The sequence below is a fragment of the Oncorhynchus mykiss genome, chromosome 11, assembly GCF_013265735.2.
Source record: "Oncorhynchus mykiss isolate Arlee chromosome 11, USDA_OmykA_1.1, whole genome shotgun sequence".
NCBI classification, from domain to species: Eukaryota; Metazoa; Chordata; class Actinopteri; order Salmoniformes; family Salmonidae; genus Oncorhynchus; species Oncorhynchus mykiss.
The window spans coordinates 81,148,646-81,172,570 of record NC_048575.1 but is presented as its reverse complement, the minus strand read 5'-3'; the positions used below and the strand labels follow the sequence as shown (position 1 = coordinate 81,172,570).

Here is a 23,925-nt window from a genome sequence, read left to right as displayed (position 1 = left end):
AAAGCAAATACTAAAAGTATTGGAAAAATTTTAAATAACAATTTGAATGCAGGTCTGATCCCCTCCCACTATTAGGACTTGAGACCAACCTCCAGCCCCCACCCTCAGGCCTCCAGGCCCCCACCTCCAGGCCCCCCACCTCCAGCCCCCCACCCCCAGAACCCCACCCCAGGCCTCCAGGGCCCCACCTCCAGGCCGCCACCCCCTGGCCCTCATCTCCGGTATGATGGGATACTGGTGGTGGAGTCTAAACAGCTGTGTTATGCTGGGATACTGGTGGTGGAGTCTAAACAGAGGACACCTGTTAGGATACAAAGTGAGGAGAAGGACTATTAATGATTGACTATTGATTATTACTCTATTGATTAGGTAAGGATGTGAGTTAAAGTACACACGGTGACCTGATCAGATAATACAGTACCGCTTACAATAGTGATTGATTGCGTTATGTTTTTTGATATGAATTATATAATTATAAATATTTCTCTAACCATACCATTTCTATCTGGCATTGCTTTGCTATATAAAGCTATTGGTGGTAATGTTATTGAATTACTTAACAGTATAAATGCTTTATTTTAAAACAATTTTCTTAAAAATATATATTTTTGTTTAAGTGTTTAATTTGCTTTACATTGTAAATAGACACATGAGGTGTGTTAGTCATTGAGAACTTGATAATATAGTTGTTATGATATCTGACATGTATGAATAGATGTTCTGTACATTGAGGGCTGACTGAGACTATAAATATAGACTTGAAAGAAGATACAAATGTGATTCAAAAGTGATACATTGTCACATTATAATCACCAATGTTACCACATTGATAAATTGCTATTCAAATATTTTACATATTTTTTTTAACTATTTTTTTTTTTACATTCATGCTACATTCTGATAATACAAATAAATACGTGTAAATGCAGTAGGATTCTGGAAACATCTATGAATTGATACGTTAAAGAAAGTCACATCACAAATTCCACACCCGCCCCATCAACTAAAGCATAGGCGTTTGATTAATGTCGCCTGTTATCTGATCGTTCTCCTAGCTCCACCCTCCATTATTCAGACTGATTATGTGTGGTTGTTGCGCGGAGAAGGGAGTCTGCGAGGAGAGAGACACACACAGTAACTAGGCTACACATCCAACGGGGTAAACCTGGACGAAAGAACAGGATTTTATTGCACATTTTAACGGTAACAAAATCAAATTGGATTGTAATACGTAAGTCGCTTGAAGAAGGGACATTTCGGTAGGAGTTTTTCCCCAAAGCAGTGTGCCTTCTCAACCTTCATACACAGACTTCTAGTAGTTTGGATAGGCTTGTCCGCCGGGGGAGAGTTTGTTGTGTAGCTCTAGCTGGTTATTTTGTTGCGCGTTAGGCGCTCTAGTTGTTGTTGAACTATGGCGCTCAAGGCGAGGGCTTTATACGAATTCAATTCCGAAAACCCCGGGGAGATATCAGTGAAAGAAAATGAAATAGTGACTCTGTACAGCGAACAGGACATTGAAGGCTGGCTAGAAGGATCCAACAGCAAAGGCGAGAGAGGTCTCTTCCCCGCGTCCTACGTTGAGATCCTGAAGAACGACACCGCGTCCACGTTTAACAACAGCACATCTGGATCCCGATACGCCAATATTCCAACCGGAGGTTTCGGGGATGCCTCCTCTTATAACATCCAGAATCATACTGACAACTTGTCCAAAACATCAGTAACATCGCCCGGGCTTACAGCGTTGTCACCGCCTGCCCCAGCACAGCAGCAACACATTTATCAAGCCAGCCAGGGCAGCGACGAAGACTGGGATGATGACTGGGATGACAGCTCGACAGTGGCGGACGAACCCGGGGTTGTTGGGGTCAATTACCAAAGGGACTTTGATGGCAACGGACCGTCTACATACAGAATGTCAACATCGATGTCTAAAGGTAGCAACGTTCAACAAGCCAAGAGCTCTGCTACGGTCAGTAGAAACCTCAATAGGTTTTCAACATTTGTGAAATCAGGAGGGGAAGCGTTCGTGTTAGGTGAGGCAGCTGGGTTTGTGAAAGACGGGGATAAGATCTGTGTTGTAACGGGACAATACGGTCCAGAATGGCAGGAAAACCCATACCCCTTCGCCTGTACCATAGACGACCCCACCAAGCAGACCAAGTTCAAAGGGATGAAGAGTTACATTGCCTACAAGCTGACGCCCACCCACACACAGACCCAGGTAAACAGGAGGTATAAACACTTTGACTGGCTCTACGGCCGGCTGGTGGAGAAGTTCCCTGTCATCTCGGTGCCCCACATCCCAGAGAAACAGGCCACGGGGCGGTTTGAGGAGGACTTCATCTCTAAAAGGAGGAAAGGGTTGATATGGTGGATGAGTCACATGACCAGCCACCCGGTCCTGTCCAAATGTGATGTCTTTCAGCACTTCCTCACCTGCAACAGGTAGGCTTCTCCTCTCCCCATCTCTCTCTCTCCTCCCCTCTCCTCTGCGTGTTTCTTTGCTCTGTAAAGCTAGCCTGAGTGCCAGTCTGTTTTTTTTGTTGCTCTCTTGCCAACTCCTCATAGAATTGGTGTGTTTGGCGTGATGAAGACAGCAATGGAGTTGTCATAATAGCACAAACAGACTGGCACTCAGGCTAGCGTAAAGCGTATTTTGGGTCATTGAAAAGCTCCAGCCAGTAGTGGCCTAGGGATGGTCTGGTGGCAACTGCTTGCCATTCAGATCACACATGTAGGCTAGGCCTGTGTTGGTATGGGTACGAATCTGGCCCACGCCAACCGTGTTCTTCACTGGCTCTGTAAAACAAAATTTAAAACGCTTTGTGAAAACCCAAGGTTTAATTATTTTCCACAGCACAGACGAGAAGTCATGGAAGCAGGGGAAGAGGAAGGCGGAGAAGGACGAGATGGTGGGGGCTAACTTCTTTCTCACAATCTCCACGCCCTCCGGACCCCCCCTGGACCTGGTTGAGGTCGAGTCCAAGATTGACGGCTTCAAAGCTTTCACCAAGAAAATGGACGACAGCGTGGTCCAAGTCAACGCCACCACCAACGAGTTCGCCCGGAAACAGATCACGGGGTTTAAGAAGGAGTACCAGAAAGTGGGCCAGGCGTTTAAAGTCCTGGGGCAGGCGTTTGAGCTGGACCAGCAGGCGTATTCAGTAGGGTTGAACCAGGCCATAGCGTATACAGGAGAGGCATACGATGCTATCGGAGACTACTTTGCAGAGCAGCCAAGACAAGATGTGGATCCGTTAATGGATTTGTTACAGCTGTACCAGGGACATCTGGCCAACTACCCTGACATCATCCACGTACAGAAAGGTAATGTCCCCATACTACCCTGACATCATCCACGTACAGAAAGGTAATGTCCTCATACTACCCTGACATCATCCACGTACAGAAAGGTAATGTCCTCATACTACCCTGACATCATCCACGTACAGAAAGGTAATGTCCTCATACTACCCTGACATCATCCACATACAGAAACCATACTACCCTGACATCATCCACGTACAGAAACCATTCTACCCTGACATCATCCACGTACAGAAAGGTAATGTCCTCCTCATACTACCCTGACATCATCCACGTACAGAAAGGTAATGTCCTCATACTACCCTGACATCATCCACGTACAGAAACCATACTACCCTGACATCATCCACGTACAGAAACCATACTACCCTGACATCATCCACGTACAGAAACCATACTACCCTGACATCATCCACGTACAGAAACCATACTACCCTGACATCATCCACGTACAGAAACCATACTACCCTGACATCATCCACGGTACAGAAAGGTAATGTCCTCATACTACCCTGACATCATCCACGTACAGAAACCATACTACCCTGACATCATCCACGTACAGAAACCATACTACCCTGACATCATCCACGTACAGAAACCATACTACCCTGACATCATCCACGTACAGAAACCATACTACCCTGACATCATCCACGTACAGAAACCATACTACCCTGACATCATCCACGTACAGAAACCATACTACCTTGACATCATCCACGTACAGAAACCATACTACCCTGACATCATCCACGTACAGAAACCATACTAGCCTGACATCATCCACGTACAGAAACCATACTACCCTGACATCATCCACGTACAGAAACCATACTACCCTGATATCATACACGTACAGACAGGTAATGTCCTCCTCATACTACCCTGACATCATCCCATGTACAGAATAGGTAATGTCCTCCTCATACTACCCTGACATCATCCACGTACAGAATAGGTAATGTCCTCCTCATACTACCCTGACATCATCCACGTACAGAATAGGTAATGTCCTCCTCATTCTACCCTGACATCATCCACTTACAGAATAGGTAATGTCCTCCTCATTCTACCCTGACATCATCCACTTACAGAATAGGTAATGTCCTCCTCATTCTACCCTGACATCATCCACTTACAGAATAGGTAATGTCCTCCTCATTCTACCCTGACATCATCCCATGTACAGAATAGTTAATGTCATCATTCTACTAGACTCCACTAATCAGCTGATTGTAAATCTGTGTGCGATTAACATTTGAATGGGTGTAGCTAAGTGTAAACATTGGTTCATCATGGATTGGTTTATCAGGGATCAAATGACTTTGTTGCAACCTCATGGGCTGTCAGACAGCAACAACAATATACATGGGCTCGATTAGAGCCTTATTTTTCTCCACCTGTCGTGGTGGCTGCAGTCTCCGTATCGTCCGCTCTGCAGCAGTCGTCACCATTATCACTGAGAGGAGGGGACTTCAGCTTTGCATGAGTGATGGGGAAATGTTTATGTTGAGGGTATTGACTCACACCACACGTCCTGCCTTACACACGCACCCACACACACACACACACACACACACACACACACACACACACGCATACACAGGTTTCATTTGACTGCTGAGTCATATGGGAGGCAGCCTGTGGTTTAGCTGATGCGTTGTTTTCACGTGTGTGTGTGTGTGTGTGCAGTCATTGTGGTGCATGACCCATGTATAAAGCCTGGAAACAACAGAAATTGCCACAGGGGTTTTGCCAGGAAAGCCAGTCAGTCTATCACCCGTGACCTACAGTAGTATCTAGGGCTGTGATAGTCATGGAACTTTGGATGAAAGGTTGATTGGCCAGCCAAATTACCACGGTCACCATGGTAACCATTTGAATAGCAAAATATATATATATTTTTTTATAAAAACATTATTTAAGACACATTTTCTCCTTTGCTCAGCCTGCATTTGCTGCAGTAGAAATAGAAGGAAGAGAATGGGTGTCCCCATTCAAGTCAATGATGATACTGTACTCTATATCATCTACTGCATCTTTATGTGATACATGTATCACTAGCCACTTTAAACTATGCCACTTTGTTTACATACCCTACATTACTCATCTCATATGTATATACTGTACTCGATACCATCTACTGCATCTTGCCGTTCAATCATGAAGTGGAACGACATTTATTGGATATTTCAAACTTTTTTTAACAAATCAAAAACTGAAAAATTGGGCGTGCAAAATTATTCAGCCCCCTTAAGTTAATACTTTGTAGCGCCACCTTTTGCTGCGATTACAGCTGTAAGTCGCTTGGGGTATGTCTCTATCAGTTTTGCACATCGAGAGACTGAAATTTTTTCCCATTCCTCCTTGCAAAACTGCTCGAGCTCAGTGAGGTTGGATGGAGAGCATTTGTGAACAGCAGTTTTCAGTTCTTTCCACAGATTCTCGATTGGATTCAGGTCTGGACTTTGACTTGGCCATTCTAACACCTGGATATGTTTATTTTTGAACCATTCCATTGTAGATTTTGCTTTATGTTTTGGATCATTGTCTTGTTGGAAGACAAATCTCCGTCCCAGTCTCAGGTCTTTTGCAGACTCCATCAGGTTCTTCCAGAATGGTCCTGTATTTGGCTCCATCCATCTTCCCATCAATTTTAACCATCTTCCCTGTCCCTGCTGAAGAAAAGCAGGCCCAAACCATGATGCTGCCACCACCATGTTTGACAGTGGGGATGGTATGTTCAGGCTGATGAGCTGTGTTGCTTTTACGCCAAACATAACGTTTTGCATTGTTGCCAAAAAGTTCAATTTTGGTTTCATCTGACCAGAGCACCTTCTTCCACATGTTTGGTGTGTCTCCCAGGTGGCTTGTGGCAAACTTTAAACAACACTTTTTATGGATATCTTTAAGAAATGGTTTTCTTCTTGCCACTCTTCCATAAAGGCCAGATTTGTGCAATATACGACTGATTGTTGTCCTATGGACAGAGTCTCCCACCTCAGCTGTAGATCTCTGCAGTTCATCCAGAGTGATCATGGGCCTCTTGGCTGCATCTCTGATCAGTCTTCTCCTTGTATGAGCTGAAGGTTTAGAGGGACGGCCAGGTCTTGGTAGATTTGCAGTGGTCTGATACTCCTTCCATTTCAATATTATCGCTTGCACAGTGCTCCTTGGGATGTTTAAAGCTTGGGAAATCTTTTTGTATCCAAATCCGGCTTTAAACTTCTTCACAACAGTATCTCGGACCTGCCTGGTGTGTTCCTTGTTCTTCATGATGCTCTCCGCGCTTTTAACGGACCTCTGAGACTATCACAGTGCAGGTGCATTTATACGGAGACTTGATTACACACAGGTGGATTGTATTTATCATCATTAGTCATTTAGGTCAACATTGGATCATTCAGAGATCCTCACTGAACTTCTGGAGAGAGTTTGCTGCACTGAAAGTAAAGGGGCTGAATAATTTTGCACGGCCAATTTTTCAGTTTTTGATTTGTTAAAAAAGTTTGAAATATCCAATAAATGTCGTTCCACTTCATGATTGTGTCCCACTTGTTGTTGATTCTTCACAAAAAAATACAGTTTTATATCTTTATGTTTGAAGCCTGAAATGTGGCAAAAGGTCGCAAAGTTCAAGGGGGCCGAATACTTTCGCAAGGCACTGTATATATATATATATATTGTGTATATATATATATATATATATATATATATATATATACGTGTGTGTGTGTGTGTATATATGTATATATATACAGTTGAAGTTGGAAGTTTACATACACCTTTGCCAAATACATTTAAACTCCGTTTTTCACAATTCCTGACATTTAATCCTAATACCAAATTCCCTGTCTTAGGCCAGTTAGGACCACCACTTTATTTTAAGAATGTGAAATGTCAGAATAATAGTAGAGAGAATTGTTTATTTCAGCTTTTATTTTGTTTATCACATTCCCAGTGGGACAGAAGTTTACATACACTCAAATAGTATTTGGTAGCATTGCCTTTACATTGTTCAACTTGGGTCTGTCACACTCTGTCCATTATTTGCGTTGTTTGTTTTTATGTTTTGTTTGTTCAGGGTGTGATATGAGTGGGCATTCTATGTTGCATGTCTAGTTAGTCTGTTTCTATGTGTTTTGGCCTGATATGGTTCTCAATCAGTGGCAGGTGTTTGTCGTTGTCTCTGATTGGGGGAACCATCTTTAGGTAGCCTGTTTTGTATTGTGGTTGGTGGGTTATTGTCTATGTTATATGTTTGCACAGAGTTTCGGTCACGTTCGTCTTGTTAGTTTGTTTTGTTTGTTTAATGAACTTCGTGTTTTTCGTCAATCATTAAAGTATGCATTCACACCACGCTGCGCTTTGGTCTACTCTATACGACGATCGTGACAGGGTCAAATGTTTCGGGGAGCCTTCCACAGGCTTCCCACAATAAGTTAGGTACATTTTGGCCCATTCCTCTTGACAGAGCTGGTGTAACTGAGTCAGGTTTCTTGGCCTTCTTGCTACCACACGCTTTTTCAGTTCTTCCCACAAATGTTCTATAGGAGTGAGGTCAGGTGATGGCCACTCCAATACCTTGACTTTGTTGTCCTGAAGCCATTTTGCCACAACTTTGGAGTATGCTTGGGGTCATTGTCCATTTGGAAGACCCATTTGCAACCAAGGTGTAACTTGTCTTGAGATGTTGCTTTAATATATGCAACATAATTTTCCTGCTTCATGTAGCCATCTATTTTGTGAAGTGCACCAGTCCCTCCTGCAGCAAAGCACCCCCATAACATGATGCTGCCACCACCGTGCTTCACGGTTGGGATGGTGATCTTCGGCTTGCAAGCCTCCCCCTTTTTCCTCCAAACATAACGGTGTACATTATGGTCAAACAGTTCTATTTTTGTTTCATCAGACCAGAGGACATTTCTCCAAAAAGTATGATCTTTGTCCCCATGTGCAGTTGCAAACCGTAGTCTGGCGTTTTTATGGCGTTTTTGGAGCAGTGGCTTCTTCCTTGCCGAGAGGCCTTTCAGGTTGTCGATATAGGACTCGTTTTACTGTGGATATAGATACTTTTGTACCTGTTTCCTCCAGCATCTTCACAAGGTCCTTTGCTGATGTTCTGGGATTGATTTGCACTCTTCGCACCAGAGCACATTCATCTCTAGGAGACAGAACGCATCTCCATCCTGAGTGGTATGACAGCTGCGTGGTCCCATGGTGTTTATACTTGCGTACTGTTTGTACAGATGAACGTGGGACTTCAGGCATTTGGAAATTGCTTCCAAGGATTAACCAGACTTGTGGAGGTCTACAAAAAAAAATATTGGCTGATTTCTTTGGTTTTCCCATGATGTCAAGCAAAGAGGCACTGAGTTTGAAGGTAGGGCTTGAAATACATCCACAGGTACATCTCCAACTGACTCAAATGATGTCAATTAGCCTATCAGAAGCTTCTAAAGACATGACATAATTTTCTGGAATTTTCCAAGCTGTTTAAAAGGCACAGTCATCTTAGTGTATGTAAACTTCTGACCCACTGGAATTGTGATACAGTGAATTATAAGTTAAATAATCTGTCTGTAAACAATTGTTGGAAAAATTACTTGTCATGCACAAAGGAGATGTCCTAACCGACTTGCCAAAACTATAGTTTGTTAACAAGAAATTTGTGCAGTGGTTGAAAAATTCCAACCTGAGTGAATGTAATCTTCTGACTTCAACTGATGTGTGTGTGTGTGTGTGTGTGTGTGTGTGTGTGTGTGTGTATAGATAGATAGATGCAAAGTTTGGTAACAGAATGACAGTAAATTTGATTTATGTGACCACGTTTTCAAAAAAACTCACATCTCGTCCACTTTTACGATTCAAAGATGTCTGCAATAAGAATGGGGTGTCAGCTATGACATGACACCTTGACTCTCTTTTGGGTTATTTTACTGCAGTAAGTGAAGTGGTTCAACACCCGGTAACAGAAGGACGGTAACATTGACATCATGGGTCCTTGATCTGTACTGTAGAGGAATGCATCATTCTGAACGTCGTTCTGTTCATGGTGATGTCGTCTCAATAGGTAGGAACATTTTAATATTCTACAAAAGCATGTTTTGGGAATTGTTCTACACACGGGTTATTATTCTAATGCCACAAAAACAAGACCACATGTGGTTGATCCAGACCAAATCTGTACCAATCATCATGTCTATATTTTACACGTGTGGACATCACAGTTCGGCAGAGCAGGGTTCGGTCCCGGCAGAGCAGGGTTCGCAGAGCAGGGTTCGGTATCCGGCAGAGCAGGGTTCGGTATCCGACAGAGCAGAGCAGGGTTCGTTCCCGGTAGAGCAGGGTTCGTTCCCGGTAGAGCAGGGTTCGGTATCCGACAGAGCAGAGCAGGGTTCGGTCCCGGCAGAGCAGAGCAGGGTTCGGTCCCGGCAGAGCAGAGCAGGGTTCGGTCCCGGCAGAGCAGAGCAGGGTTCGGTCCCGGCAGAGCAGAGCAGGGTTCGGTCCCGGCAGAGCAGAGCAGGGTTCGGTCCCGGCAGAGCAGAGCAGGGTTCGGTCTCGGCAGAGCAGAGCAGGGTTCGGTCCCGGCAGAGCAGAGCAGGGTTCGGTCCCGGTAGAGCAGAGCAGGGTTCGGTATCCGGCAGAGCAGGGTTCGGTATCCGGCAGAGCAGAGCAGAGCAGGGTTCGGTACCCGGCAGAGCAGAGCAGGGTTCGGTATCCGGCAGAGCAGAGCAGAGCAGGGTTCGGTATCCGGCAGAGCAGAGCAGAGCAGGGTTCGGTGTCCCGGCAGAGCAGAGCAGGGTTCGGTATCCGGCAGAGCAGAGCAGGGTTCGGTATCCGGCAGAGCAGAGCAGGGTTCGGTATCCGGCAGAGCAGAGCAGGGTTCGGTACCCGGCAGAGCAGAGCAGGGTTCGGTATCCGGCAGAGCAGAGCAGAGCAGGGTTTGGTATCCGGCAGAGCAGGGTTCGGTCCCGGCAGAGCAGAGCAGGGTTCGGTATCCGGCAGAGCAGAGCAGGGTTCGGTATCCGGCAGAGCAGGGTTCGGTATCCGGCAGAGCAGAGCAGGGTTCGGTGTCCCGGCAGAGCAGAGCAGGGTTCGGTGTCCCGGCAGAGCAGAGCAGGGTTCGGTGTCCCGGCAGAGCAGAGCAGGGTTCGGTATCCGGCAGAGCAGAGCAGGGTTCGGCAGAGCAGGGTTTTTTTTATTTTTTATTGTAGTATTTATTTAACCTTTCATTTAACAAGGCAAGTCAGCAGAGTAGAGTTCAGCACAGGAAAAATAATAATAGTCATTGAGTAGTAACAATTAACAGGACACTACAGTAAGAAATGAACGAGGACAATAATGAAATAGTGACAAAGACACAGGAAGCAATGATAATGCTGTGTTTGGTCATTCCACTGGCTGGCCCTACGGTCTGGCAGGTGCTATATATTCTGCAACTAATATGGCACAAAGATACTGGATTTTCTGGTTTTGTTTTCAAAATGTTTTTGTTTTCAATTTTGTAAAATAAATTGCTGATAAGTCTATCGTTCTCTCAGTGTAGGAGAAAATACATCCTCTCTCTTCCTGTCTCTCTCGCTCTCCCTCTTCTCTTGCTCGCTCTCACTTCTCTCTCCCTATTTCTCTCTGTTCTCTCCTTGTCTCGCTCTCCCTGTTCTCTCGCTCTCTCTCTCTCACTTCTCTCTCCCTCTTTCTCTCTGTTCTCGCCTTCGCTCTCTCTCTCACTTCTCTCTCCCTCTTTCTCTCTCTGTTCTCTCCTTCTCTCTCTCTCTCCCCGTCTCTCTGTTTTCTACTTCTCTCTCTCTCTCTCTCTCTCTCTCTCTCTCTCTCGTTTGTCTGTGTATCTGTATTAATCTGTTCCGCATTAGAGATTCTGTGGATCTGGGTTAAACCTCAGCAGTGGAGCAGAGATATTTCCAAGATGAGGGGGGGGCTTATTTTAGGGAATGTCAGCATGTTTTCCACGCTTCATGCACAAGTCTGTCTGTGGTATGTCTGGACAGAATACTGTAGAATAAAATAGATTTATTGTCCTCTGAGCAGGAAATTGTTTTTCATAAGCTTGTACATTTTACACCAACCTCAAACCAACATCAAACCTACGGCTCATCACTCAGACATAGGGATGGGCATTTTACATTTTTTTGACTGTTAGAGCAATTTTTTTCAAAATTTTTTTTCTTTCTGTTATATATATATATATATATTGGAGTCAATAAAATTCGTTTTTCAACCACTCCACTAATTTCTTGTTAACAAACTGTAGTTTTGGCAAGTCGGTTAGGACATCTACTTTGTGCATGACACAAGTAATTTTTCCAACAATTGTTTACAGACAGATTATTTCACTTATAATTCACTGTATCACAATTCCAGTGGGTCAGAAGTTTACATACACTAACTTGACTGTGCCTTTAAACAGCTTGGAAAATTCCAGAAAATTATTTCATGGCTTTAGAAGCTTCTGATAGTTTAATTGACATCATTCAAGTCAATTGGAGGTGTACCTGTGGATGTACAGTGCCTTGCGAAAGTATTCGGCCCCCTTGAACTTTGCGACCTTTTGCCACATTTCAGGCTTCAAACATAAAGATATAAAACTGTATTTTTTTGTGAAGAATCAACAACAAGTGGGACACAATCATGAAGTGGAACGCCATTTATTGGATATTTCAAACTTTTTTAACAAATCAAAAACTGAAAAATTGGGCGTGCATATATAATATATGTACAGTGGGGCAAAAAAGTATTTAGTCAGCCACCAATTGTGCAAGTTCTCCCACTTAAAAAGATGAGAGAGGCCTGTAATTGTCATCATAGGTACACTTCAACTATGACAGACAAAATGAGAAAAAAAAATCCAGAAAATCACATTGTAGGATTTTAAATTTATTTATTTGCAAATTATAGTGTTTCTAGCACAAGGCCCGCACCATAATTTTTTTTGCATTTATCTATATCTATATAATCCTAATTGCTAAATTGCCCCATATGTACAGTGCATTCAGAAAGTATTCAGACCCCTTGATTTTGTCCACATTTTGTTTACGTTACAGCCTCTAAAGGATATGACATCCTCCCAACTAGCTAGCTAGTTAATGTTAGACTAATGTGTTTTTTTGTGTGTTTTTTTAGCTTGCTAAATAAATAGCTACGCTAGCCATGAGGTGTCAAACGCAAACGGTGCATAGGCGGTATTGAAAAAAAATCCAAAACGAAATCGTGGGCCAGACGGCCTATTTGTTTTTACAATTCTTTTTACAACTGCTACCCAAACTGGCCATTGTTTTTATTAGAGAAAAAAAATTGCCCTTTTTTATAATGTCCACTTATGTATATACTGTAGGATAGTATTTAACATATTAAAACAACAGATAAATCATATTTGTCCAGCCTTTGCTGCTATGCTCGCAGATGTGTATAATAATGCAAAAGTGTTTAACTCCAAATAACAACAATATAGGTTGTTTTGTAACCATTTTAATCTTTTTAAAACGTGTTTTTCCTTTTTTTTGCACTGCATGGTTTAGTTTTTTTTTGAGGATATATTATCCGGGCTTTAAAAACCAAAGCCAGACTGCAACATTTTTAGTAGCCTAGCTAGGACTGTGGCACGTGTCTGTACACTTTCCCTCCGCTGCGCGCTTTTTTATTTAAATTATTTTTTAAATTTGTATTATTAATTTCAAATCAATACATAAATCACATGAGGGAACACAAGCATACATAGATTACAAAACAATAGACAATCGAGCTAGGGGCGGGGCTGGGGGCGGGGCTGGGGGCGGGGCTGGGGGGTACAATATCACATTACAATTACACAAGGACCTTAAGGGACATGGCATATACTTACAGTTCTAACAGCTTTTTTGTTAGTAGAGCATTTAACTGTCTTAAAATACAGTTAAATTTATTTTTGTAGGGTACGAAAATGTGGTTTTCTGTTTGTAAATTTACATTTGTGTATATGAAATTTGGTCCAAAAGAATAATGAAATTAATTACATAAAAATGATTCCGCTTATTTCTATTGTATGTAAAGAATCCAAACAGAACATCAGCTGCGCGCTGTAAACCGGACACACGAACGTTTGCGTCAGTTGAATTCACCTACGCAAGCGCATCAGGCTGTCATTTCATAAAGTACATGACTCACTTGTGTGTCCCTTTTTTTTTTTGCCCGCGGGCTTTGTGTTTGGCCACGTTATGACTGCCCTTTGCTAGTGAGATTGTATTGACATTCCCAGCCTTAGTTTACAGTCATTTAAACCAAAACATTGCGTCCGATTGGCTGGAGGCAGAAAACAGTGTACCAGACCAGCTGTGATTTACAACCTGATATAGCAATATTATTGTTGGACTACCAAGAAATGTATTGGTGAATTTATTAAATTAAATAATGCATTGAACTGCATCCTATTCTGCCAACAATTCCTTACTATGTCATGGAACGAGTCACATAGAACCCTTTTTTTTCTCCAAACCTCTTGATAAAGTTGGTTTTGAAGCATATCGATATCCTTGCCTGATTTTTGTTTCATATCTGTAAAAGTAGTTTTAAACGCTGTCAGTTTTCTCTTTAAATGATAGATGTTGGCTTTTGTTGCACACGGCATTGAGAAGGGACCATTTCACTTCTATTGCAGAAACAGACATCTCCCATTTTCTTGTGGACTCTGGAATGGAGTAGAATAGATTTATAATGAATGATGATGATCTGTGTCAGGTCTGAATAGAGTGGACTTGAATAGATGTATTTCCTAGGAGAAGGTAACTATTTCCTGCAGGGTTGTTAAACTTTACACAAACGCCAAACCAATGTATAATCATTAGGGCGCAGCGGTCTAAGGCACTACTACAGACACCCTGGTTCGATTCCAGGCTGTATCACAACCGGCCGTGATTGGGAGGGTTTAGCTGGGGTAGGCCGTCATTGTAAATAAGAATTTGTTCTTTAAAACTAACTTGCCTAGTTAAATAAAGGTTACATAAAAAAAATATGTTTCTTACACATGGAGAAATGACCATTAGTCCTCTATTGCAAAAACAGACATTTCCTGTTTCCTGTGAGGTCTATGTGAGAGAGCAGACAACAGAGTGCAACGTCAGTGTATTTACTTTCTCTTGATGATTGGCCAATGAAAGGTCTTCCTGTCAGGGACAGACCAATCCCAGCTCTTTTATTTTGACAGAGGCAATTACTCATGGTGACTGAGTTCACTAAATGACACCAAATCCCGGGGCAGAATCATGCAGGAAGGTTGGCTGCATGCCTGAAAGGTGAGGATAGTTTCACTCCCTCCCCCTGAAAGACCAACAACATGTTTATCTTTAATGATTTAGAACAGACCTGTGTAGGGTTGCGAATATTCAAAAACGTTCCCAAATTTCCATAATTCTCTGTTTTTATCAGAAATCCTAGTCTAACTAGTCCTACATGTTGAACACATCCTACAAAAGACAACATCGGACCCTTGTTGCATTTGCTTGTTTCACACCAGAGTCAGACCCCAGGTAATATGAGGAGAGTAGGGTTAGGGAGAGGAGGGAGATAGGGTTAGGATGAGAGAGAGTAGGGTTAGGATGAGAGAGAGTAGGGTTAGGATGAGAGAGAGTAGGGTTAGGATGAGAGAGAGAGAGTAGGGTTAGGATGAGAGAGAGAGAGTAGGGTTAGGATGAGAGAGAGAGAGTAGGGTTAGGATGAGAGAGAGAGAGTAGGGTTAGGATGAGAGAGAGAGAGTAGGGTTAGGATGAGAGAGAGAGAGTAGGGTTAGGATGAGAGAGAGAGAGTAGGGTTAGGATGAGAGAGAGAGAGTAGGGTTAGGATGAGAGAGAGAGAGTAGGGTTAGGATGAGAGAGAGAGAGTAGGGTTAGGATGAGAGAGAGAGTAGGGTTAGGATGAGAGAGAGAGAGTAGGGTTAGGATGAGAGAGAGAGAGTAGGGTTAGGATGAGAGAGAGAGAGTAGGGTTAGGATGTGAGAGAGAGAGTAGGGTTAGGATGAGAGAGAGAGAGTAGGGTTAGGAAGAGAGAGAGAGAGTAGGGTTAGGAAGAGAGAGAGAGAGTAGGGTTAGGAAGAGAGAGAGAGAGAGTAGGGTTAGGAAGAGAGAGAGAGAGTAGGGTTAGGAAGAGAGAGAGAGAGAGTAGGGTTAGGAAGAGAGAGAGAGAGTAGGGTTAGGAAGAGAGAGAGAGAGAGAGTAGGGTTAGGAAGAGAGAGAGAGAGAGTAGGGTTAGGAAGAGAGAGAGAGAGAGTAGGGTTAGGAAGAGAGAGAGAGAGTAGGGTTAGGAAGAGAGAGAGAGAGTAGGGTTAGGAAGAGGGAGAGAGAGTAGGGTTAGGAAGAGGGAGAGAGAGAGAGAGTAGGGTTAGGAAGAGGGAGAGAGAGAGAGAGTAGGGTTAGGAAGAGAGAGCGTAGGGTTAGGAAAAGAGAGAGAGAGAGTAGGGTTAGGAAGAGAGAGTAGGGTTAGGAAGAGAGAATAGGGGGAGAGAGTAGGGTTAGGGGGAGAGAGAGAGTAGGGCGTGAGAGAGGGGGATAAGAGAGAGAGTAAGGTTAGGGGGAGGGAGAGAGAGAGTAGGGTTAGAGAGAGAGTAGGGTTAGAGAGAGAGTAGGGTCAGAGAGAGAGAGTAGGGTCAGAGAGAGAGTAGGGTCAGAGAGAGAGAGTAGGGTTAGAGAGAGAGAGTAGGGTTAGAGAGAGAGAGTAGGGTTAGAGAGAGAGAGTAGGGTTAGAGAGAGAGAGTAGGGTTAGAGAGAGAGAGTAGGGTTAGAGAGAGAGAGTAGGGTTAGAGAGAGAGAGTAGGGTTAGAGAGAGAGAGTAGGGTTAGAGAGAGAGAGTAGGGTTAGAGAGAGAGAGTAGGGTTAGAGAGAGAGAGTAGGGTTAGAGAGAGAGAGTAGGGTTAGAGAGAGGGATTAGAGAGAGTAGGGTTAGAGAGAGAGTGGGTTAGGGGGAGAGAGAGAGAGTAGGGTGAGGGAGGGAGGGAGAGAGAGAGAGAGAGAGGGATTAGAGAGAGAGTAGGGTTAGAGAGAGTAGGGTTATAGAGAGAGAGTAGGGTTATAGAGAGAGAGTAGGGTTAGAGAGAGAGTAGGGTTAGAGAGAGAGAGTCGGGTTAGAGAGAGAGAGTAGGGTTAGAGAGAGTAGGGTTAGAGAGAGGGATTAGAGAGAGTAGGGTTAGAGAGAGTAGGGATTAGAGAGAGAGTAGGGTTAGAGAGAGAGTGGGTTAGGGGGAGAGAGAGAGAGTAGGGTGAGGGAGGGAGAGAGAGAGTAGGGTTAGAGAGAGAGGGATTAGAGAGAGAGTAGGGTTAGAGAGAGAGTGGGTTAGGGGGAGAGGGGTTAGAGAGAGAGTGGGTTAGGGAGAGTAGGGTTAGAGAGGGAGTAGGGTTAGAGAGGGAGTAGGGTTAGAGAGGGAGTAGGGTTAGAGAGGGAGTAGGGTTAGAGAGGGAGTAGGGTTAGAGAGAGAGTAGGGTTAGAGAGAGTAGGGTTAGAGAGAGTGGGTTAGGGGGAGAGAGAGAGTAGGGTTATGGGGAGAGAGTAGGGTTAGGGAGCGAGTAGGGTGAGGGGGAGAGAGTAGGGTTAGGGAGCGAGTAGGGTGAGGGGGAGAGAGTAGGGTTAGGGAGCGAGTAGGGTGAGGGGGAGAGTAGGGTTAGGGGGAGAGAGAGTGAGTAGGGTGAGGGGAGGGAGAGTTGGGTTAGGGAGCGAGGGAGAGGGTGGTTAGGGAGAGGGAGTTTCTGATTCTGTGCTAATTATTTGTGCACGCTTCAGTCAAGCAGAAACTAAGTGGGATGCAGCTGTCTGGTCAGCTGGGTCACACATTGTTTAGGCATACAACTTGGCAACGAAAGGGGTGAAGTAGTGTGATGGTGAGAACCAAAACCTGTGCCTCCTTTCTAAAAGGGAGGTTCAGTAAGGTCTTGTTTAGCCTGCCATATTTGTTGAATATAACTTAATATTCACAATATTGTTTGTTTAGGTTAATGAAATAGCATTGCTTTTGCATGTACATTAAGAGTATCCTAAATTGACAAAAAGACAAACAAATGAATTCCCCTTCTGTTGGCTTCTGTCAGTGCCCCGGAACTCTGTCAGTGCCCCGGAACTCTGTCAGTGCCCCGGGAACTCTGTCAGTGCCCCGGGAACTCTGTCAGTGCCCCGGGAACTCTGTCAGTGCCCCGGGAACTCTGTCAGTGCCCCGGGAACTCTGTCAGTGCCCCGGAACTCTGTCAGTGCCCCGGAACTCTGTCAGTGCCCCGGAACTCTGTCAGTGCCCCGGAACTCTGTCAGTGCCCCGGGAACTCTGTCAGTGCCCCGGGAACTCTGTCAGTGCCCCGGAACTCTGTCAGTGCCCCGGGAACTCTGTCAGTGCCCCGGGAACTCTGTCAGTGCCCCGGGAACTCTGTCAGTGCCCCGGAACTCTGTCAGTGCCCCGGGAACTCTGTCAGTGCCCCGGAACTCTGTCAGTGCCCCGGGAACTCTGTCAGTGCCCCGGGAACTCTGTCAGTGCCCCGGGAACTCTGTCAGTGCCCCGGGAACTCTGTCAGTGCCCCGGGAACTCTGTCAGTGCCCCGGGAACTCTGTCAGTGCCCCGGGAACTCTGTCAGTGCCCCGGAACTCTGTCAGTGCCCCGGAACTCTGTCAGTGCCCCGGGAACTCTGTCAGTGCCCCGGGAACTCTGTCAGTGCCCCGGAACTCTGTCAGTGCCCCGGAAACTCTGTCAGTGCCCCGGAAACTCTGTCAGTGCCCCGGAAACTCTGTCAGTGCCCCAGAACTCTATCATTGCCCTGGACTGTATTCATTGTTTGAAAAGCCATGCTGTGTTGTAATTCTTTAAATCCCCTCCATGGCTATAGACCAGGCCTGTGCGGTAATACATGAGTATTTTTAGCTTTTACTTCCCCCTTTCAGACCCATTATCATAGCCAATAATAATGCCCACAGACTCGGGCCTAGTCAGATCTCAGGCCGATGGGAACCGGTTGTTCATGCCAGGAAGACTATTTTGGGGTTGAGCCCTCGGTGTCATCGAGCCCGTTGTAGATCTATAATGATCTGTTATGAGAGGTTTTAATGGAAGTCTCTTTATGTGTTAGGCTATGTAATATAATGTTATGTCTGTGTAATGGTAAAGTAATGTTGTTGTGATGTTGACTTTAGAACCCAGCCCCTCTTCCTCTAAAGGGAGAGTTCACCCAAATTACAAAATTACACGTTGGATTCTTTACCCTGTCAGCCGGACAAGTTATGACGGCAGTCCATGCTGTGGTTTTGTTTCCCTGGTACTGTTTCCACATGCTAATGGTTTTGTTTCCCTGGTACTGTTTCCACATGCTAATGGGTTTGTTTCCCTGGACTGTTTCCACATGCTAATGGTTTTGTTTCCCTGGACTGTTTCCACATGCTAATGGTTTTGTTTCCCTGGACTGTTTCCACATGCTAATGGTTTTGTTTCCCTGGTACTGTTTCCACATGCTAATGGTTTTGTTTCCCTGGACTGTTTCCACATGCTAATGGTTTTGTTTCCCTGGTACTGTTTCCACATGCTAATGGTTTTGTTTCCCTGGACTGTTTCCACATGCTAATGGTTTTGTTTCCCTGGTACTGTTTCCACATGCTAATGGTTTTGTTTCCCTGGACTGTTTCCACATGCTAATGGATTTGTTTCCCTGGTACTGTTTCCACATGCTAATGGTTTTGTTTCCCTGGACTGTTTCCACATGCTAATGGTTTTGTTTCCCTGGACTGTTTCCACATGCTAATGGTTTTGTTTCCCTGGACTGTTTCCACAGGCTAATGGTTTTGTTTCCCTGGACTGTTTCCACATGCTAATGGTTTTGTTTCCCTGTTACTGTTTCCACATGCTAAGGTTTTAGCATTTGTAGCACACTTATCATTTAAGTTATGAGACCAATATTAGCGGTTTTTATTTTTTTTCACATGTCCAAATTAACGGAAAATATCTCAAATTCATTGTGAAGCTCAACACAGTTGCTTATAGGCGTTTTGAACATGTGTGGAAAAAGTCTATTTGTGCCACAAAATGCTAAAATGTTAGCATGTTGGCACAGTGTTAGGGAAACTAAACCAAAGCATGTATTTCTGTCACACCTTGTCCAAAGACAACGTAAAGGGTGAGGAAACCATTGTCATGTTGTAATTTGGGTTAACTATGCCTTTTTAATGAAGTCGATAAAAATGGCAACTCAGACTATTTTCCCCACGCTATGCACATATGTGAACTTGCTGTCAATTGAGACTTAACCCTATATTCTGTTGTTTCCTCTCCTCTCTCTCCTGGACCACTGACCCTCTCCTCTCTCTCCTGGACCACTGACCCTCTCCTCTCTCTCCTGGACCACTGACTCTCTCCTGGACCACTGACCTTCTCCTCTCTCTCCTGGACCACTGACCCTCTCCTCTCTCTCCTGGACCACTGACCCTCTCCTCTCTCTCCTGGACCACTGACCCTCTCCTCTCTCTCCTGGACCACTGACCCTCTCCTCTTTCTCCTGGACCACTGACCCTCTCCTCTCTCTCCAGGACCACTGACCCTCTCCTCTCTCTCCAGGACCACTGACCCTCTCCTCTCTCTCCTGGAGGACTGACCCTCTCCTCTCTCTCCTGGAGGACTGACCCTCTCCTCTCTCTCCTAGAGGACTGACCCTCTCCGCTCTCTCCTGGACCACTGACCCTCTCCTCTCTCTCCTGGACCACTGACCCTCTCCTCTCTCTCCTGGACCACTGACCCTCTCCTCTCTCTCCTGGACCACTGACCCTCTCCTGGAGTACTGACCCTCTCCTCTCTCCTCTCTCTCCAGGAGCACTTACCAAGGTGAAGGAGTCCCAGAAGCACGTTGAGGAAGGCAAGATGGACGCTCCCCAGGCGGACGGCGTCAACGAGCGCTGTAACATCATCTCCTTCGCCACGCTGGCAGAGATCCAGCACTTCCATCAGGTCCGGGTGAGGGATTTCAAGGCCCAGATGCAGCAGTATCTAACCGAGCAGATTGGCTTCTTCCAGAAGATCACCGGAAAGCTGGAGGAGGCCCTGCAGAAGTATGACAATGCTTAGAGTAGAGGGGGGAGACTAATAGACACCCCTGATCTGGTCTAAATCCGATTGACCACGTTCTGATTGGTCGAGATCTCATATCCGACCCCCCCTTCCCCGATTGGTCCAGAAATGACCCTTGACCTCCCTCAGTCGGCCAATCATTTTAGCCCCAGGTGGACATTACCTTCAACTGCCAAACAGCAATACAATCCACTGTGAGAAGACACAGACAACACTGACCGACCTGGATAGTTCCCTGAAGGCTGGATAGTTCCCTGAAGGCTGAATAGTCCCCTGAAGGCTGAATAGTCCCCTGAAGGCTGGATAGTCCCCTGAAGGCTGGATGTTGATTCCATGTATGGTGGCTACTGTTTTGAAGGGGCTTGAGTTGACTGGTTTTGTTTAAATGGGTTTTAATGCAGTGTTGTTTTTCCTGGATCAAAATGGGGCTTGGGTGGTGGGCGTGGCCATGGGCGTGACAAAATGTATCTGTTTTAAAGCTAATCTCCTGCAATTCTACACATTTTGCCATGTGGCTATGAGAACATTTGCAGTTTTTTAAAGCTTATATCCTATAATTCTACACATTTTGCCATGTGGTTTATGCTGTCTGAGTGGCTCAAACATTCTAATGAAATGAATGGGGGCCCCATGCCATGACAAATATTCCTGAATGCATCATTTTTTTTATTTTAGATTCTCCCTGACAGTCTGGCTTTTGTAATGGTGATTGTTACTTTTTACAGAGGCTGTTATTTAAGAAATATATATATATATTAGTTTTTCTACATACTTTATATCTTGTTTTAGTCGTTTTTAAGTTTACACTGAAAAATGTTTTTCCATATTTTTTTTTATTTTACTGTTTGGCCATAGACGGTCCGAAAACAACACTGAGGCAGCGCACAGCCCAATGCTTTTCTATGTAGAGAAAACACTGAGGCAGCGCACAGCCCAATGCTTTTCTATGTAGAGAAAACACTGAGGCAGCGGACAGCCCAATGCTTTTCTATGTAGAGAAAACACTGAGGCAGCGCACAGCCCAATGCTTTTCTATGTAGAGAAAACACTGAGGCAGCGCACAGCCCAATGCTTTTCTATGTAGAGAAAACACTGAGGCAGCAGACAGCCCAATGCTTTTCTATGTAGAGAAAACACTGAGGCAGCAGACAGCCCAATGCTTTTCTATGTAGAGAAAACACTGAGGCAGCGGACAGCCCAATGCTTTTCTATGTAGAGAAAACACTGAGGCAGCGAACAGCCCAATGCTTTCCTATGTAGAGAAAACACTGAGGCAGCGAACAGCCCAATGCTTTTCTATGTAGAGAAAACACTGAGGCAGCGGACAGCCCAATGCTTTCCTATGTAGAGAAAACACTGAGGCAGCAAACAGCCCAATGCTTTCCTATGTAGAGAAAACACTGAGGCAGCGGACAGCCCAATGCTTTTCTATGTAGAGAAAACACTGAGGCGGTTTAGGAGGTGAGCCACTCAGACGTGAGGATGCAGAAGGTCGTTAAAGCTTCTATAAAGCTTCTGTTTTTGATCGACAACGAGGCAAACCTCGGTTGGTTGTAAGTGTTGATTTAACGAGGGCTATCCTCGTCGCGATTTGGTTTGGTAGGTGTCGTAGTCCAGCGAGTGGGTGGATATGCTTATTATCTTAATTATTGATGAATTATTATCTTAATTATTGATTAATTATTATCTTAATCGTGACTTAAGACAGAGGGGGACGATCAAAATACCCTCTCCTGTAAACTTGTTATTCCCTACAGCTGCTTGTAGCTACACGGGGAGGTATCTTAACCTTGTAGATCACACTATGTCCACTAAACCTGTTTTAAACAACGTGACTGGTTAGTAAGAAGGAGTCCCATAAAGGGACAGTGTTCAGAGGGGGGAGTCTCTACCTTAAAGCAATGCTGTTTAGTGGCTTCAAACCGTTATAATGCTGCCTTCTGCCATAACACTTGAGCTCCTCATAGTGTGTGTCCCAAATGTCTTCATACTTCCTAGTATATAGTGCACTACTTTTGGCCAGAGCCCCTATGCGTAGTGCGCTATATAGGGGAATAGTGTTCCATTTGGGAAGTCCCATCTCACACAGACTCCTAGCAGACCAGACAACCGGACTTGTGCCTTCTTTTTTTGGATTGTCTCTCTCTGATGATACATTATTTTAATTTTTTTTAAATAACTTCTATAAAGGTTTATGTAATATAAATATATTCTCATATTTAGTTTTTAAGATGCTTGTTTATTGCAAATATTATAGAAAGGTTATCAAGGACCACGCGATGCTTTTGGACTTGTGTTTTGTTGGAGTGGAGAGAAGTGCCCAGCTGATGGGGAGCAGAGTCCGTCTGGACTGCTTGGAGTGCTGACCTCAATGATTCTCCCTTCAGAGACTGACGTCTGATTCAGGGGCGTCAATGTAGAGCACGTGACTGGATCATTCTGACTGGGACAAGGCTGATTTACACAGAGAGGAAGAAAGCGACACCTGCGCTCGGTGGGATAACCTGTTCTGTTCTTACTGCAGGCTTGGATTCCCATTCAGTGGATATCATGGGACCATGAACTCTGCCTGCTTAAAGGTTCAGAGCCTTGGAGCGCAAAGGAACATGTCTCAGACTGAAATGGACTGGACAGTCGGCTCAGACTGAAATGGACTGGACAGTCGGCTCGGACTGAAATGGATTAACACAGACTGAAATGGACTGGACAGTCGGCTCGGACTGAAATGGATTAACACAGACTGAAATGGACTGGACAGTCGGCTCAGACTGAAATGGATTAACACAGACTGAAATGGACTGGACAGTCGGCTCAGACTGAAATGGACTGGACAGTCGGCTCGGACTGAAATGGATTAACACAGACTGAAATGGACTGGACAGTCGGCTCGGACTGAAATGGATTAACACAGACTGAAATGGACTGGACAGTCGGCTCAGACTTAAATGGATTAACACAGACTGAAATGGACTGGACAGTCGGCTCAGACTGAAACTAAACTGGACATTTTAGCCCTCCCTGAAATCACAAAGTTATTTGGAAAAAAATGACTCTAAATATTATTCTTGCACAATGTTAATCTTTTTAACTTTAATTTTTTTTTAAGGTTGATGGATGTTAGTCTGTCAGTCAGACTGGTTGATGGGTAGACATCCTTCCTCTCCTGTTATTAATTGTCTACTGATCCTAGTACAGATCTGGACACCTCAGCCAGCCTGACTCTCCTGTTATTTCAACTTATGTGCCAGTTTTCGTGTCGAGTCAGAGACTAAATAAACTACATAAACTCCTCCACGTATCTCATTTGTACATGTCTGCTGTCACATTGTGATGTTTCTGCTCAGGGACTCCCAGGGGTCTTGTCTGGTCCAAAAGGGTTCATTTCTCCCTGCTTCTTCACACGTAATCTAACTAGTCCGACGTAGGCTACACTGATCTGATGACAGACCTGCCGTCAGGATCAGGATCAGGCTCCTGGATCAGGCTCAGGATCAGGCTCGGGATCAGGCTCGGGATCAGGCTCGGGA

The 23,925-nt window shown here is 44.8% G+C and overlaps 1 protein-coding gene across 1 annotated transcript; it reads left to right on the top strand.

Annotated features, from left to right (window-relative positions):
- Window positions 1-1,041: 1,041 nt before the first annotated feature.
- Window positions 1,042-23,689, top strand: snx18a (sorting nexin 18a). The gene is made up of 3 exons (XM_036936516.1): window positions 1,042-2,448; window positions 2,861-3,330; window positions 20,142-23,689. Exons 1-3 carry the CDS (start codon window positions 1,412-1,414, stop codon window positions 20,393-20,395), a joined length of 1,761 nt encoding a protein of 586 aa, XP_036792411.1. The 5' UTR covers window positions 1,042-1,411; the 3' UTR covers window positions 20,396-23,689.
- Window positions 23,690-23,925: the final 236 nt, after the last annotated feature.